Raw genomic sequence first — 18,841 nt, 5'->3', positions numbered from 1 at the left:
CTTAGGGATTGAAGTGGCACAGTCTAAAACAGGTATCGCAATTTCTCAACGAAAATATGCTTTGGACATATTGGAAGAAACAGGCATGTTAGACTGTAGACATGTGGATACTCCCATGGATCCAAATGTCAAACTGGTTCCTAAACAGGGGGAACCACTTAAAGACCCTGCTAGATACAAAAGATTGGTCGGCAAGCTCAATTATCTCACTATCACTCGACCAGATATTTCCTTTGCTGTAAGTGTAGTTAGTCAATTTCTTCAAAATTCATACAGTAGTCACTGGGATGCAGTCACTCGCATTCTCAGATATGTCAAAGGAGCTCCAGGACAAGGACTACTCTATGAGGACAAGGGTCACTCACAAATTGTTGGCTATTCTGATGCAAACTGCGCAGGTTTTCCTTCAGATAGACGATCTACTTCAGGATATTGTATTATGATTAGAGGGAATATTATATCCTGAAAAAGTAAAAAACAGAGTGTGATAGCAAGATCAAGTGCAGAAGCAGAATATCGAGCTATGGCTTTAGCGACATGTGAACTCATTTGGTTGAAGCAACTCCTTCAGGAATTGAAATATAGCGATACTGGTCAAATGAAGTTGATATGTGATAATCAAGCTGCCCTCCATATTGCATCAAATCCAGTTTTTCATGAGAGGACGAAGCATATAGAGGTGGATTGCCACTTTATTAGGCAAAAGATTGAGTCCGGATGCATTTCTACTAGATTTGTCAACTCAAATGATCAACTAGCTGATGTGTTCACAAAATCACTTCGAGGATCACAAATAGAGTATATTTGTAACAAGCTTGGAGCATATGGTGTAAACGAACCGAGCCGAGCCGAGCCGAGCTTTGAAGAGCTCAAGCTTGGTTCGTTAAAATTTTTTCGAGCTCGAGCCGAATTCGAGCTTTACTCATATTGAACTCGAGCCGAGTATTAAGAAGCTCAAGCTTGGCTCGTTTAGCAAACGAGCTTAGACGAGTCGAGCTTTTATCGAGCTGAGTCGAGCTTTAATCGAGCTGAGTCTCGAATAGTTCACGAGTAATTTAATTTATTTACATGTATAATGAGTTTTAGTTTAAAACTAATAAGTTTAAAACTAAAATAATTTTAGTTAAATAAGTATATCTACAAACAAGCATGTAAACTTATAAAGATGAGTTTTTAAATCTCAATGATCCAAATATATGCAAGTTTAAGAGTGTAACTAAACTATATAGAGCTGAATTTTAAAAAATTTAGATTTGACTCATTAAAGTATATGCAGGGTTTGAGTTTATTTCTCTTATGATCGTAATTTCAGTTTGCTTAACGAGACTGTTTACAAGCCTATTCGCGAGCCTGCTCATGAACTCAGAATCGAGCCGAGCTCACGAGCCTTAACGAGCCGAATACTATGGAGCTCAAGCTTGGCTCGTTTACCAAACGAGCCTAAAAATTAAGCTCGAGCTTGGCTCGTTTAGAAATCGAGTCGAGCTCGGTCGAGCTTTTATCGAATCGAACCTCGAATAGCTCACGAACGGTTTGGTTCATTTACACCCCTATGTACGCTCCAGCCTGAGGGGGGGAGTGTTGAGATTATTTCTGTATATTGAGATTATTTCTATAAATAGCCTAGATTTGTAGTGATAATTAGGGATATGATTGTATGATATGATTGGGATATGATTAGGCTATAATTAGGGAATTAATTTATTTTCTTACCTAGTATGTACTCTTGTAAGTAGTATATATACCCTAATTGGCTTGATGGGAATTATCAAGCATTTCCTATCAAATCTTCTACTCTCTTTTTCTTCTTTTCATCAAAGGGGGTGTGTTGAATCCCACATCGATTGTGGAAAGGGGTAATGTGCCCCTTATATGGGCCATAGGCACTTCTCCCCCTTGAGCTAGCTTTTGAGGTGAGTTAGGCCTGGCCCAAATTTAACATGGTATCAGAGCCTCCCCACCGATGTTGGGCCTCCCATAAATGTCACACACCAATAAAAAATTCTGCGCGAGGGGTGTGTTGAATCCCACATCGATTGTGGAAAGGGGTAATGTGCCCCTTATATGGGTCATAGGTAAACCTCCCCTTGAGCTAGCTTTTGGGGTGAGTTATGTCTGGCCCAAATTAACAATCTTTATTGTTTTGTTCATAACATGTTCAAATCAAAATTTGTCAAGGTGTAGCTTAAATGTGAGTTGGGATATTCTGTGGTTTCTAGAGCTACTTTACTATAATCAATCCTCATAAGGGAGATAGCACGCGTTGTCATGGTTCACAAGTGTTTCGCCCAGGGTATCAAATAACGGCCGTTACGTAACGTAACGGCCGTTATGTAACGGTATCAGGGGGGGCCGTTACCCGTTAGGCCGTTACCCAACGGCCCCCCCTGAATTGCGGCCGTAACGGCCGTTACGGCCGTTACGTAACGGTAACGGCCGTTACCGACAGTGAAGTAACGGTAACGGCCGTTACTTTATCCAACAAAAATTTCAGCCTGCAGAGAATATGTTCAGATTGTGGAATCCAGCTATGCATGACCACTTTTGCCCTCTTTCTCCAGCAAACACAGCAGACAACTTCATTTTTCAACTAAAATTTCCAACTTTCTCTTCCTTTTCTCTCAAATATCTCAATCTCAAGCTTCCCTAAACATTTCTCATTTACAATTACAAGCTTCAATCTACCATTAACTACTTCATTTCAAGGCAATTTCTTCTAAAAGGTGAGTTAATATTTCTGTGTATTTTTACTTAAAGTTGCTGTATTTTTTTTTTTTAAATTTTTGTAGATTAAATTTGTAGTTTTGAGTTAAAAATATACTTTTAGGCTATTAATTTGTTAGATCTATAAATTGTATGGTTTTTGTTAGTTTAATTTAGACTCTTTTTCAGAAATTATTATGAATTTAATTTATTTTTAGTTGCTGTAATTTTTTTTTTTTTAATTTTTGTTGATTAAATTAGTATTTTTGAGTTAAAAATATACTTTTAGGCTATTAATTTGTTAGATCTATAAATTGTATGGTTTTTGTTAGTTTAATTTAGACTATTTTTCAGAAATTATTATGAATTTAATTTATTTTTAGTTGCTGTAATTTTTTTTTAAAATTTTTGTTGATTAAATTAGTATTTTTTAGTTAAAAATATACTTTTAGGCTATTAATTTGTTAGATCTATAAATTTTAGACTATTTTTCAGAAATTATTATGAATTTAATTTATTTTTAGTTGCTGTAATTTTTTTTTTTTAATTTTTGTTGATTAAATTAGTATTTTTTAGTTAAAAATATACTTTTAGGCTATTAATTTGTTAGATCTATAAATTGTATGGTTTTTGTTAGTTTAATTTAGACTATTTTTCAGAAATTATTATGAATTTAATCTATTTTTAGTTGCTGTAATTTTTTTTTTTTAATTTTTGTTGATTAAATTAGTAATTTTGAGTTAAAAATATACTTTTAGGCTATTAATTTGTTAGATCTATAAATTGTAAGGTTTTTGTTAGTTTAGTTTAGACTATTTTTCAGAAATTATTATGAAATTAATTTATTTTTAGTTGCTGTAATTTTTTTTTTTTTTTTTTGTGGATTAAAGTGTTAGTTTTGAGTTAAATTAATAGTGGTAGACTAAGACTTGTAGTCTGACAATTAAAAATTTCATATTTATATAATTTATGTTAAATAGAAATTAATGTATGGAGTTAGGTTAAAATTAAAATATTAGTTATGAAAAAAAATATTTGCCTTTCATGTATTTGACATTTGATATCTTTTAATTTTTATGAACAGTTATTAAATATTTGTATTGAAAATGCCTCGTGGAAGTGGTTCTAGTTCTACTCAAGGAGGTGGTAAACCAAGTGAAGATATTGGGTGGAAGTTTGCAACACCTACAAGGAAAAAAGGAGAACTGATTTGTAATTTCTGTGGGAGAAAAGTCACAGGTGGAATAACGAGATTGAAATTGCACTTGGCTAATATACCTGGTCAAATTGCAGGTTGTCAGAAAGTTTCTTCCCAAGTTAAGAAGGATATGGCCGCTGTCCTGAAAGAATACCGATTAGCTAAAACGGATAAAGAAAAAAGAGAAAGAGAATTAGAAGAAGAAATTATGAATATAAATAGAATCGAAGATGATGAAGAGGAGGAGGAGGAGGAGGACATCGAAATGGAAATTGTGAGACGAGCGAGCATGAGACAGTTGGAAGAAGATGAATTTAGAAGGAGAACTGGATCTAGATTTGATGTTGGTGGTAGTAGCAGACAAGTGTTGGGTCGTTCTGCTACTACACGTGAGAGAGGTAGAGAAGCACAAAGATATGCAGAAGTATCTACACCGGCATCTCGGTTGGCTGCCACAGAAGTTGAGATAGAGAGAAGCAGAACTCAACAAAAGCAGCCAAAATTAAAAAGTAAATGGTTGAAGGCACAGAAGGAGAAAATGTTGAAAGCATTTGGAAATTTTGTTATACATAATAGACTTCCCTTCAGTATTGTTGAGTCACCGTGGACAAAACCACTTTTAAGAACAGCAGCAGAAATCGGGCCTAATGTATCTCCACCTAGTGCTTATGAAATTGCAGAAGTTTATTTGAAAAATGAGTACAATGAGATGAAAAAATATATAGCCTCATTTGATGGAATATGGAAGGAGAGGGGAGTTACCATAATGTGTGATGGTTGGAGTGGGCCAACACGTATGAGTATAGTAAATTTCCTTGTCTACTCAAACAGAGGCACAGTGTACCACAAGTCTATGCATCCAATGTGGAGCATAAAGATGGAGAATACTATTTTAAAATTATGAAAGAAGTAGTGGAAGAAATTGGCCCTCAAAAAGTTGTCCAAGTGGTAACGGACAACGAAGCTGCCATTAAATTAGGAGGGAAGAAACTAATGGAGAAATTCCCTAATCTATATTGGACTGCTTGTAGTGCTCATTGTACTGATTTGATTTTGGAAGATATTGGAAAGAAGAAGAGTGTGAAAAAAATAATTGACCAAGCCAAGGTAATTACTCAATTTATTTATAATCATAATTGGGTAGTCAATTATATGAAGAAATTCACGGACAATAGAGATATTATTCGACCTGGCATCACTAGATTTGCCACAAACTTCATTGCTTTAGAGTCTATTGTCCGTTATAGGGTGGGGCTAAGGAATATGTTTGAATCGGAGCAATGGATAATGAGTAAATATGGACAAGCAACAAGTGGTCCAGTGCATGAAGCCAAGAAAATTGTGCTTGGCTTAGGCAACGAAGGAAGAAACTTTTGGGAGAGGGCACAACAAATAATGAAAGTTCAAGAACCTCTCCTGAAGATTTTAAGATTAGTTGATGGAGATGACAAGCCAACAATGGGATTTATATATGAGGCAATGGAGCGAGCAAAATTGGCTATTCAAAAAAATTGTAGAAGCTATTTGGAATATTGGAGAATAATTGATCATAGATGGAATTTTCAATTGCATCATGACTTACATGCCGCTGGTAAGAACATTATATTATAATTTGATAGTTTAGAAAGTTAAATTGTTAAATTAAAAGATAACTTATTATCTATCTTCATATTTTATTTTGCAGGATATTTTCTAAATCCTCAATATCAATATGGCCCACATGATATTGGAAATGATAATGAGATCATGTTGGGTCTCAAAAATGTGATTCAACGTCTAGAGGGAGATTTAGTAAATCAAGGAAAAGCATTAAATCAAGTAAGAAACAACTAACAAGCTAATTCTCAAGTGTTACTACTATGTTAGTGTAGTTGAAGGCTTGAAGCTTGAACTGTTGCTTTTGAACTTGAAGTTAACTTACTGGAATTTGGAACATGTAGGCCCTACTTTTTCGGGACAAAATAGAGAGTTTTGGAACAGCTTTGGCGCAAAAGGCAATTAAGTTCACTAATCCAGGTACTAAGTTTATAAAATAAGTATAAATTATTTTTGTTCGTTCCTTTTTATATAGCTAAGTTCATCAAAATAATAAAAATTTTAAAATATTTTGCAGCTGAGTGGTGGATTAATTATGGAGAAAGTGCTCCTGAGTTGAGAAAAATTGCTATTAAAGTACTGAGCCAAACAACTTCAGCTTCAAACTGCGAGAGAAATTGGAGTACATTTTCTCTCATTCACACAAAGACAAGAAACAGATTGAAGTATCAAAAATTACATGCACTTGTCTTTGTGCACTACAACATGAGGCTGAAAATCAGAAATGTGACAAGAAAGAGCCAACAGGAGTTAGACAGGAGCTACGATCCAATTAATTTGGATTATATTTTTGAAGAAGATGATCCGTTAAACTCTTGGTTGGAGGAAAGGGAATCTTCATTGCTTGATGGGCAACCAAATCCATGGTTAGATGATGAAGAGGCGGGTAATGCTCCATCACAACTCAAACTCAAGGACAACAAGGTACTGCTGGTGATGATGATTCTTTTATTTTATCCAGCTCTAGTAGTGATGATGATGATGGTGGTGGTGATCAAGGTGGAGGAGGAACCACAGTTGAAGGAGGTGGTAGTCGTAGTTCACAAGATCCACCTAGTCAAAGACAAAGTGGAATTAGAATTGCTTCTGAACCATCTCCAATGCGTACATATCAAAGATCACGAGGCTCTCATAGTTCTAGTACTGGTGGTGCTGAAACATCCCAAACAAGAGGTAAGGATGTTGCATATGAGGAGGAGGGGTCAATTGATTCATTAAATTATGGATACAACGCTGGCACGCATAATCCAAATTTTATGTATGGTGGTGGACCTGGTGGTAGCTCATCATCTGAAGATACTTCATCAAATTATGGGTTCCATGGCCAATTTAGAGGGGTGTCATATCCAACAAATTATCCTCCTACATATTCATATTACCCCTTATCAGGAGCAGAGTCAGCTTTATCATACCCTCAGCCAACTTATGGTGATCCTAATGATATTATGGGTGGTGGTTCTTTATTCAGTTTTGATCCACAACAATACTATCAACATCAGCAGCATCACCTTAATGATCAAAGCTCAGAGAGCCAAAGTCAAGACCAACAAAAACCTGCACGACGTTCTTTTTGGTGGTAGTGAGGTTGGTAATTTCCTTTATGGCATTTAATTTAAGCTAAATAGTAATATATTTGATATATTTATGTTTATTATATATTTGTATACATTGTTCTGAATTAAATCTATTGATATCTTATCATTTTATGAACTTTGCAAATTGATTTGAAAAATTTGCGTAGCGCCAGGCCGTTACCGTTACGTTACGGCTGTTACAGACCTGTTTCCGTTATCTGCGAACGCGGCCGCGATCGCGATTTAAAACCATGGTTTCGCCATTAATTTTGATTTCGATATCGAAGTGTTTTTGACATTACAGTTCACAAAAACGATAGGTCGATGAGAAAAACAGGTCAGAGGAAATCAATATTAGTGTGAAAGGATTCAAGTTCAAGTTCTGTACTTCTGTTGTTCTTGCATATTCAAGAAATTGAGACCAAATCCCTGTATGAAAATATAATTTTTGTGGTGTTTGAATTCAACAAATTGTGAAGAAGCCTCTTCAAAAAATCATCAGTTGCTGACTTTAGTTCAATCAATGAGTCTCCGGATCACAAGTTGTTGAGACCAAGTTCTTGTTTAAAAAAATCTAATTATAAGGTGTTTAAATTTGTTAAATTTAAGAGCTAAATTAGGATGAGGAGGAGGGAAGGGAGAGAAGGGAAATAACCCAAAAGACTATACTTTCATCAATCTCCTATTCTTGTGCACAATTCATAATACATATTTATAATAAAAAGCTGCAAGAAATGGATCCATAAATTAAAAAATAAAGTAAAGATTAAACTATACCTTGAATAACGAAAATAACTACCCCCAAATTAAGGAGCAATATTCTCCTTTAATTAAGAAAATCTCATTAGTGGAGTTATGAAATCAAAACCCCCTTTATTTTATTTTATTTCCAAATAAACAGCTATTATATAGATAAGGGTCCTCTCTGGTGATGGCACTCTAGCAGTGATCTTGCCCTTCTAGTGGTCCAGACTCCTGCCTAGGTGGGCAGGGAGACAGCTTCACAAAAGGTCTGAAGAGCTTTGTAAGACTGTTTCCCTTGGAAACAGAGAGACTGAGAGAGGCAGAGAGAAGTCATCTTAGGTCTATGTTTTCAGACTATGATATAGTGTTTCTTTGATGAATAGAAGATAGAAGAAAAATGGTAAACAAAGAAAAGACTCACTACCCTGGCTTTTTCGAAGAATGTGAACTTGGAAGAAAATAACTTGGGACTCAAACCCATAACGAGGAAGTAAGCTTTGGGACTGAAAACTCTTAGCTGAAATGGAGAGAAGAGAAAGATTCATCAAGTCAGAATGTTTAAACACCAGAGACACCATGATTGAAACACAAAATACCTAGAAATTTCCCAATAAAAAATTAGCGGAAGAGAGACAGTGAGTTGGGACTTCAAACCCAACTCTGAAACTATGAAGAAGTAGAGTAGAATTTTTAATGGGAAGAAAGAAATTTAAAGCTCTAATACATTGTCAAATTTTAAGAATCAAAAATAGGATGAGGAGGAAAGGAAGAGATGGGGAATAACACAAAAGACTACATTTATTTTCATTAATATTTTCTTCTTTTACATAATAAATAATAAATATTTATAATAAAAAGCTGCAAGAAATATCTATAAATTAAGGCTTGATGTAGAGGCTGCAAGAAATATCCATAAAATAAGGCATAAAGTAAAGAGACTACCCCTTGAATTATGGAAATAACTATCCCTAAATTAAGCAGTAATATTCTCCTTAAATTAAGAAAATCTCATCAATTCTAACAAAATTCAACAAAAAGTATGAAGATGCTTCAAGGTTTAGAGTTCAGCAACAGGTTGTGGCGAAAAATAAATATTGATGGCAGAGAAGGATTCAAGAAGAAAATTTTCATTTGAACTCAAACGAAGAAGTCTTTTAATTATTTTGCGCTTTCAAAGCAAGGGTAAGCACCTGTTGTTTGCATTACATTTCATCAGCAAATAACTTGAGAAAAATAAAGAGGAATATGCATTTAATTTCATATTTGGGAAAGAAGGAAAATAAAAAGAGAAAGGAAAAGAAATGTATGTTCTGTTTATCTTACTATTTTTCTCCAATTTGGAGAGAATAAAAGAAAGGTTTGCAAAAAATAATGTTTTCACAAGAAAATTTCAAAATTATTATTTCCATCTTTTAATATACAAATGGACAAAAAAAAATCCCAAATTTCACTCTGTTTATAATTTCACCCTGAACGCTTTTTTGTAATTAACTGCATCCTAAACTATTGACAACAATGTAATTGTACTCTGTCGTTAACAGAGTAATAAAATAAAAGTTCAGGATTACTACAAAAACAGGATAAAATTTGGGATTTCCTTGACCATTTTCCTGAAAAGCATCGATGACTTTAAATTATGGAATTGTCTTCCGAAAAAGGAGAGATTGTCTGTTGACTTTGTACTTTAAAGGCTAGGAAAATCGCTACTTGTGAACAGCTTCTGTTAATGAAAAAAAAATCTAGGTGAAGTTCTTTCAAGAATGGTTTTTCACATTTTGACAATGTCTAGTCTTGTGGTCTGAACCTCCATAAAACATGCATGTTTGTATTCTTCCCTCGGCATGTTAGACTCCAAAGTCCAAACTAAAAGCAAACCCTCTTTTCTCTACTATTTTTTTATAGGAAAAAAAAAGGCTATTGAACAAAAACAAGAAAATACAGAAATCAGTATGGATAATTTACTGTTTTCTATAAAATAATCAGCAATTGGAACCTGATAATTGTAATTTTTTTTAATAAGGATAATGACAAATGGTCTAATATAGAGACAACGATTGCTTAAACTTAATTGTACTGATTGGGAGTTTGGGGTAAAATAAAAGTACCTGTTTCAAAATTGGTCATAGTTGGTTCCCTCTCTTTCAATCTTTACCTTTGTTGTAAATAGAAGATTCAATAACTCAAGTACATATTGGTCATCATAGTTGGGGAAGGGGGGGGGGGGTATTGGTCTCATACGGAGTGTTCAAATTCATTCAGAAAAAAATAATAATAAAACAAAATCTGTTGACATTTCATGTCAATGTTGGTCATTGGAATAACTACTCTATTTCCTAAGAGGTTAAGCAAAATTATAAAACCTTTGTTATAGAGCTTATGATCCACAAGCCCAGACTTCTTATCCAAGTACCAATAATGGCCAACCTCTTCTAGTCAATTATCTAGACCTATTGAGCATTCGAATCATTTACTGCCATTCTAAAAGTGTGCCAAAACATTTCAATTAACAACATAAAAAGTTGAAGAATTTTGGAAGGAATTTTTTATTTTATTTCAATTAAATTGATCTTTACAAAGTTTGAGTACTTATATAAAAAAAATCAACCTAAAATAAAAATATTTACAATAAAAATAAAATTCCTATAATCAAACTCTATAATCAAGCCTAATTAGGATCTCAAATATCTGAATCCTCCTAATTAGGAACCTTTTATATTAGTCAACACTCCCCGTCAAATTGGTACATAGATATCACACATGCCCAACTTGAAAACCAAGGTGTGATAAGTCTTGTTAATGAGCCCTATAGTAAACATATCAACTAGCTCTTCATCGGAAGTCATATGATCTAATCTCAAGACACCATTTATTGACTTCTCTTTAATGAAGTGTCGATCAATCTCTACGTGCTTCGTTCAGTCATGTTGAACCGAATTGTGAGCTATACTGATGGCAACTTTGTTGTCAGAGTATAGGAGGAGTTTGTCCCTCTCTAACAGTTTTAATTCCTCCAACAATCTCTGCAACCATAGTAGTTCACAAACACCTTTGTGTCATTACTCTTTATTCCGCCTCAAGTGTGCAGTAACCACTAGTCGACTCCTATCGTCAAGGGATCCAGCCCAATCTACATCTGTAAATGTGTGTATATGGAAATGACCGTGTTTAGAGAATATGAGCATGATTTTAAATAACGGCCGTTAAATAATGTAACGGCCATTATGTAATGGATTTTGGGGGAGCCGTTACACGTTACCCCGTTATACAATGGCCCACTTGATTTGTAGGCATAATGGCCATTATGTATCAGTAACGGACATTACTGACAGTTACGTAATGGCAACGGATGTTACTGACCGTTACATAACAGTAACGGTCGCTACCAGTAATTAAAATTCTTCTATATCCTTCTTCTTATGCCCCCTATTCTCATTTTAATTAGTTTCTACATTTTTCAGCAGCTTCAAAAGCCATATTTTTTCAGTTTTATCTTTCCTTTCTCTTTCAAATTTTGATCTTCCATGCATATTTCTTGTATAAGCTTACATCCATCATAAACTACTCTATTTCCAAGCTTATTTCTTCTAAAAAGTTAGTTAAATTTTATCTTTTTTAGTTTTTAGTTTTGTTTCCTTTTTTTTAAATTTTTTGTGGATTAAAGTGTTAATTTTGAGTTAAAATTATACTTTGAGCTATTAGTTTACTCGATCTATGAAGATTATATTGATTTTTCTTATTTTAACCTGTATGATGTTTAACTTTAAGTTAAATAATCTATATTTTCTGTATATAAATTTATTATGCATTTGTATATATTGTTCTGAATTAAATCTAATCAATATCATTTCATTTATGAACTTTGCAAATTTTTTAAAAAATTTGTGTAGCATTAAGCCATTACCGTTACGTAATAAGCCTGTTTCCATTACTCGCGACCGCAAACGCAATTTAAAACCATGAATATGAGACCTTTCCTAGCAGACTTTAAGTATTGCAAAATGCGAAAAACAACTTGCATGTAAGACTCATGAGATCATGTATAAACTGACTGACTAAGCTACCTGCATATGTTATATCTGATCGAGTATGCGAAAGATGAATCAGTCTGCCTACCAACCTCTAATATCTGCCAATATTCATTGATTCACCAATCCCTGCTTTTAGTTTGTGATTGTTCTCAATGAGAGTTTCTGTAGGTTTGCAACCTAACATACCAGTTTCTTCTAAAAGATCCAGAACGTATTTTCTCTGAAAAATAAAAATTCCCTTCTTTGATTTGACAACCTCAATTCCTAGGAAATATTAAAGTTTTCTTAAATCTTTAATTTCAAGCTCCTGAGCTAAAAGCTTTTCCGGCCGTCATCTCTTCAATGTTATCACCTGTCATTATCATGTCATCAACGTAGATTATGAGAAAAGTAATTTTACCCTTGTGATGTCTGATGATCAGCATAGCTCTGTTGATAGCCAAAAAAAATCATAGCTCTGCTGAATCGATCAAACCAAGCTCTGGATGACTTTATTAAACCAAGCTCTAGATGACTACTTCAACTTATACCAAGCCTTCTTTAGCCTATACACCTTTTCTTCTATTTTTTCATCAGCAAATCCAGAAGGGATTTCCATATACACTTCCTCCTCCAAGTCTCCGTGAAGAAATGCATTTTGCACATCAAATTGTTGTAGGTCCCAGGTTGGCAGTGCAAGATAGTAATATTCTGATTGAGTTCATTTTGACAACAAATCTACTCCATAGGTTTGGGTGTATCCCTTAGCAACTAGTCTGACCCTGAATTTTTCAATTAATCCATCTGCTTTGTGTTTCATAGTGAACACCCATTTGCAGCCAACTAGTTTTTTTCCGGGTGGAAGCGACATCAACTCTCACGTCTCATTTTTATCCAAGACTTTCATTTCTTCAATCACCGCTCCCTTCCAATTAGAATATTTGAGAGCTTCCTTCTAATCCTATGAGATAGACACTGAGGAAATACACAAGGCAAAGGCTCTATAGGATGGAAACAAAAAATTATAAGAGAAAAAATTAAAAATAGAGTGTTTTGTACAAGACCTAGCTCCTTTTCTTTGAGCAACTGGTTTATTTAAATCATCAATGGAGTCATGGTTTAGGGATGACTCACCGAATGAGAAGAGAAAGTTTCATGACACTAAGTGGACTGCACAATGGCTTTTTCTGCTTCTATATTGTCTCTTTTTTAATATCTCCTTAAATCTGGCTTATCCAAGTGCCCAATTTGATCACCAATAGTCTCCTCCTGTATGGTAGACTCCTAATCACCAATAGTCTCCCCCTGTATAGTAGTCTGCTCTAGAGTAAAACATTCTAGAGTTATAAAACTATGAATCATCTCTTCTCTCTCATTGTCCTCTCCTAAAGAGGTGACTGAAGTAAGGTTTAGTCTCTCTAAACGAAATTCCATACTGACAAAATATTTTCTAGATGGAGGATGGTAACATTTATAACACTTCTGTGTGGAAGAGTATCCAACAAACACATTTAAGAGGCTTTTAAAGGCAAGAGCTTTGAGAGGTATTCTATTAATGAAATAAGTTGCACTTCTCCAACAAACACATTTAAGAGGCTTTTAAAGGCAAGAGCTTTGAGAGGTATTCTATTAATGAAATAAGCTGCACTCCCCCAACAAACACATTTAAGAGACTTTTAAAGGCAAGAGCTTTAAGAGACATTCTATTAATGAGATAAGTGCAGCTAAGACTGTAGCTCTCCAATAGGTTTTTGGAAGATTCATAGTGAAAATGAGACATTTGGCTACTTCCAACAGATGCCTATTTTTCCTTTCAGCAACACCATTTTAAGCACTAGTCTAAGTAGAACTAGTTTGATGTAATATCCCATTAGTGTAAGGATAACTAGTTTGATGTAATATCCCATTAGACTCCAAATAAGCAGAAAAACGTCCATCCATGTACTCTATGTCATTATAAGTTCTCAAAACTTTTATCTCAGTATCAAATTGGATACAAACCATCTTGTGAAAAGATTGAAAGCAAGAAAACAGATCACTCTTTGCCTTTATCAAATAAACCCAATTCATACAAGTGCAGCAATCAATAAAAATAACAAACCAACAATTACCAGATAGTGAGACCGTTTGAGTAGGTCCCCAAATGTCAAAATGGATGGTCACAAAAGGGATCATACTCTTATTGTTACTTAAGAGATAAGAGTTTCTTGTATGTTTAGCATAATCACAAGCATCACAAACTAAAGAATCACACTGAGCCTTGGAAAATAAATTAGGATAAAGTTTCTCTAAAACAAATAAGGACGGATGTCCTAACCGTCGATGCCATTATATGATTTCCTAGTTGACATCTTGATTTCTTCTAAAAAGAGCTTGAAGCGAATTCAAATACAGATTCCCTTTCAATATATATGCGCTATCATGCAGTCTACCATTGTCAATCCTCTTTCCAGTTTGAAAGTTTTGAAGAATACAATAATCAGGAAAAAAATTCAATTTTACAGTTAAGTGCTTTGGTGAAAGCACTAACGGATAAAAGATTAACAAGGAAACGAGAAACATGAAGAACAAAGGATAGCTTGATATTTGGAATATAAATAATAGAACCGGTTCCAGAGATAGGAGTGGAAGAACCATATGTAATTCTGACACTGTTTTTTTGTAAACATGGAAAATAATTAAGGAAGCTTTCAGAGGAGCCCATCATGTGTCTATTTGCACCAGAATTAATAATCCATAAAGCAGAATTAAGAGACGAAACAAAAGCATTATCAAAAGTCCTTACATTACCCACACAAGTAACTGCCATTTTAAGAAAAAACCACCTTTTCTGTAAAAACAGTGGAAAATTATTGTTATTGAAGAAAGAATTATTATTTACTGGTAAAAAGGCAGGGGTCTAGGCAGATCAGAGGCGCAACTTGAAGACAAGTCTGTCGAAAAAAAACCACCGAAAAATGTCTACCACATCGGAAAAAGGTGAACCAAGTCATGAGTCCACACAGATCAGAAGCAAGAGTTGAAAACGAGTCTGTCGGAGAGGATTGCCGTCAAAAAAGACCACCGGAAAATGTCACTCAGCCGATGCATGGGAAAGACACAGAATCTTGCGACTGCGCGTGCTTCACACGTGTGACCAGACGGCGACGACGGGAATAGGCCAGAAATTGGATGGGCTTTCCTTTTGGAACGATTGGTGTCAAACAACTCTCTTGATATAATCGCCTAGAAGCTTAACCTATTAGTTACCCCTAACTTTTTTTGTGACAGGTTTGAAACTTATGCCAATTAAGGTGGCAAGGCTATGATACCATGAAGAATCTTGAGAAGAATTTTTTATTTTATTTCAATTGAATTGATCTTTATAAGGTTTGAGTATTTATACACAAAAAAATTAACCTAAAATAGGAACATTTACAATAAGAATAAAATCCCTATAGTCAATCCCTATAATCAAGCCTAATTAGGATCCCAAAGATCTGAATCTCCTAATTAAGAACCTTCTATGTTGATCAACAAAAGTATTCCACACATGAAGTTTGAAAAGGGGAGTAATGTATAACATAAGCACACTAAAATTGATGCCAAAGCTGAATTAGGTGGCATAATCAATCATATAAAAAAAAGGAAAAAAAAAACTCATCATTGATGTTTGGACCAAAGCTTTGAATATTGTAGATAACTAATCCTTCACATTCTCTTCCTTGGAAAGATAATAGGGCAGCTGCTAAAAGATCCTTGTACAAATAATTATTCTGGAGAAGTCATGCTTACCTTCTGCACCAGAATTAATGGATGATATCGCCTTCATAGAAGACATTGCTCTTTCTGCAGCTTCCATTGCTGTCTTAACAATGTCATCATTGTTGTGAGGGGAATGCTTTGCAGGACCTATTGCTGCAGAAGAATTAGCATGCATTTTCTCATCACATGTTCCACACAAAGAACAAGTGGGAAATGAAGTGCATGGTGCTGCTGAACCATGACAAACATATGGGCAACATGAACAGGCAACAGTTGAGAATGAAGGTTTGGTTGTAGGGACTGAATGATCTTCATAAGTACAGCAGGTATCCCATTGTTGGCTAGAATCATAACTTTCAGTAGGACATTGGTGACCATAACAACCAAATTGTTGAAGCTGATGCAGAATCCTTTGCCTCTTTTCCTCGAGATCATAGTACTGATGACAGAGTAGCTGATAGGCTTCCCAGTTTTGAGAATATGAAAACTCATGGACTGCTTGCTTGTGTTGACCATTTGATGAATCTAAACAGGGTTCAGGCTCAACTGAAGCCAAACACTGATTTTCCTCAACAGGTGCAAGATTTTTAGTCTCTCCCAATTCTTCTGCAGCATCTGGTATGACATTTTTGTTTTCATCTGCATCACTAGATTTAGGAAAGCGCAAGAATGTAAACAACAGTATCAGCAGAACAAGGTATTCCACCATTGAATACATTACATAATGAAATGAGGACCAAAAACTATTGTCTATCTACTAGTAAAGTAGTCTCGAATCAACTACCAAGTAAAAATTGTTGCTTACGCAATTCAAAGATTCAATGAACTTAACCAACACCTTTTCATATTTGCTTCTGCACATAAAAGAAGGTAAAATTCAAAAAGCATTGCCAATAAACAAAAGGGCCAAGAAAAATGAAGTGCACAACAAAGACTAACTGATCTTTTTTTTTTTTCATAATTAATAATATGTTCTCCCTTATGGCACAGTTTATGTTGCAAAGAAACTTGTCTGGAAAATCTTTTAGATTAACCAATCTTCCTGAGCACCCAAATAACAAAAAGTTCACCATGAAACAAAGAGAGCCTTAATTTGGATTATCTTTGGTTCAGTTTGACTTAATTATCCTATTGTATCATTACTTCAAATAAAAAATATAATAATAATAAAAATAATAACAACAACAATAAAAAGGAGTATTAGCTTTGGCTTAGTGGTCATAGAGTAGCCACCATGGCACGAAGCATCTGAGTTCAACCCAAGTCAGAGCTCAACCAATTGAAAACAAAATGGAAACAATTACTACAAGAAATAGAAGCATGGATGCGAAGGGCTTCGGCATGTATATTACCTTACAGCTCCATGTCTTTTATCTGCAGTAGCAGAGCCAAGAATTCCTCCATCAATCAAATTATCCTTGATTTTATTACCATGCATCTTCTGGAGAAAAAACAATTACACAAACAGGAAAAGAATATTATCTCCTTGCAACATTTAGTGCCGCAAAAATCATACTGCACAAAAAAAAATCATAATAATAATAATAATAACAATAATAAATTATTATTAGAACTTCCAAATAAAAGACCTTGTACTTGGACATCGCATCTTCGAATGCGTTGATAAGAGCAGAATCATCCCACAGTTCTTCTGTCCCCATACTCTTCTATATGCTCTGCGCTGAACGAGAGAAACCAAAACCCTTCTACAACCACCGGAAACTAAGAAGTTCTCAAAACAAAAAAAAAGAGAGAAAGAAACCAAGTGGCTTGCCTGCCGCAAAGGACGATTCTTAATCCAGTATTTCTTTTTCACCGTGCTTTGTTTTTAAACATTTAAGCCCATAATAATATTTTGGGCTTTCAATTTAGTTTATCTGATTTAATAAAATATTTATTTTAATTTTTATATTTTTAAAAACTTACAATTTAATTATTTACAATTAAAAAAATTACAATTTAATCTCTATCATTAAAATTAGAATTAATTTATCATTAATTTTTATAAAAAATATTAAAATATTCTTAAAAGGCTTAAGCATGCAAAGAGAAAATAATTCAATAAGTTTTCTTATGACTAATATTAAAATATTCTTAAAAGGCTTAAGCCCGTAAAGGAAAAATAATTCAATAAGTTTTCTTATGACCGACGGTTCCTTCATCCAGAGGAATGCGCAACACCTGTGCCCTTGTGGCTCATTCCAACACCATCACTCATGCAATCGTTGAAATCATAAAGAAGAAAATTAAAACCTATTTTGGTTGGTTTGGTTGACGAGAACAACCAATCCGACGTCCACCTTACACCAAAACCCGATCAGACCATACCGTCAATCGTCATGCAGTGACAGCACGTATCGACATGATCCACCGTCGGGCTTGGGGTTAATCAGATCACGATCACGATATTGTTCATTGTGTACCAAACTCTGTAATATTCAACAAACTTCCTTTTTTTATTTTAATCAAATATATTTGATCAAAATTAAAACTATTTCAATTATAAATTAAATGAGAATGGTTTGAATTCAGTTTTTGGTTTACCGATTTAATCAAAGCCCAATCGATTCGCACCGAGTTGATTCTATTCTACTAAACAGAGGATTAATAGCTTAAATCAAACCGAACCATCATCCGATTTCTAGTTAAATCAGTTCGACCGATCGGTTTGGTTTAATGATCATGGTTTAATTGGATTTTTTACTTAAATGGTGTTTTGATCATTTTTATAAAAATTAACAAGTTAACTCTAATTATAATGGTAGAGACTAAATTGTAGTTTTTTTAATTGTCAAAGTCTAAATTGTAAGTTTTTAAAATTACAGATATTAAAGTAGATATTTTATTAAAGTAGAGAAATTAAACTGCAGTTTACCCTAATATATTTGGGAAGGAGCTTTTGCATGTAAATATATATTTTTGTAAAATAATCTTTGTTTAAGAGGTTATTTAAGGTGGATATAGTATAAATCTCTTAAATTCTCAATTTTTTAATCCACTGAATTGGTGGATTTTAAAACCTTACAAGTAGGGGTGCACAAACTTTCCATGAGATATTGTCTTTCTAAAATTACTATGAAATGTGATATTTTTATTCGCTTAATGAATAACGAAAGAAAAGAGTTGTGATCCTATGAGTACAGGGGTAATTTGAAGAACATATTGGTACACTCATTCATAGTAGAGGTCCACTATTTTTTTTATTCAATGATTTAATGGTGATCTAAGGTGCACAAACTTTCCATGAGATATTGTCTTCCTAAAATTACTATGAA

At 34.1% G+C, this 18,841-nt stretch overlaps 2 protein-coding genes across 4 annotated transcripts in view; one reads left to right on the top strand and one right to left on the bottom strand.

Moving 5' to 3' along the window:
- Nucleotides 1–17,362, bottom strand: part of LOC110605089 — a 38,308-nt gene extending 20,946 nt beyond the window's left edge. Inside the window, exons 1-3 of one of the 3 annotated variants that reach the window (XM_021743395.2) lie at nucleotides 17,156–17,362; nucleotides 16,919–17,004; nucleotides 15,597–16,213 (exon numbers count right to left, since the gene is read on the bottom strand). In XM_021743395.2, the coding sequence (XP_021599087.1) occupies nucleotides 15,597–16,213; nucleotides 16,919–17,004; nucleotides 17,156–17,227 (775 nt within the window). In that variant the 5' untranslated portion in view covers nucleotides 17,228–17,362. Of the gene's footprint in view, nucleotides 1–15,596; nucleotides 16,214–16,918; nucleotides 17,008–17,155 lie in introns of all 3 variants that reach the window. The other 2 variants (XM_021743394.2, XM_021743396.2) reach the window with 2 other exon arrangements.
- Nucleotides 5,331–7,069, top strand: LOC110605086. Its single transcript, XM_021743392.2, has 4 exons — nucleotides 5,331–5,492; nucleotides 5,586–5,719; nucleotides 5,842–5,917; nucleotides 6,015–7,069. The coding sequence occupies exons 1-4, from the start codon at nucleotides 5,360–5,362 to the stop codon at nucleotides 6,713–6,715; spliced, it is 1,044 nt and encodes a 347-aa protein (XP_021599084.2). The 5' UTR covers nucleotides 5,331–5,359; the 3' UTR covers nucleotides 6,716–7,069.
- Nucleotides 17,363–18,841: the final 1,479 nt, after the last annotated feature.

This window comes from Manihot esculenta, chromosome 17, assembly GCF_001659605.2.
Source record: "Manihot esculenta cultivar AM560-2 chromosome 17, M.esculenta_v8, whole genome shotgun sequence".
In the NCBI taxonomy this organism is placed as follows: domain Eukaryota; kingdom Viridiplantae; phylum Streptophyta; class Magnoliopsida; order Malpighiales; family Euphorbiaceae; genus Manihot; species Manihot esculenta.
Note: the sequence above shows the minus strand (reverse complement) of the source record. Positions and strands in the feature narration are given on the sequence as shown.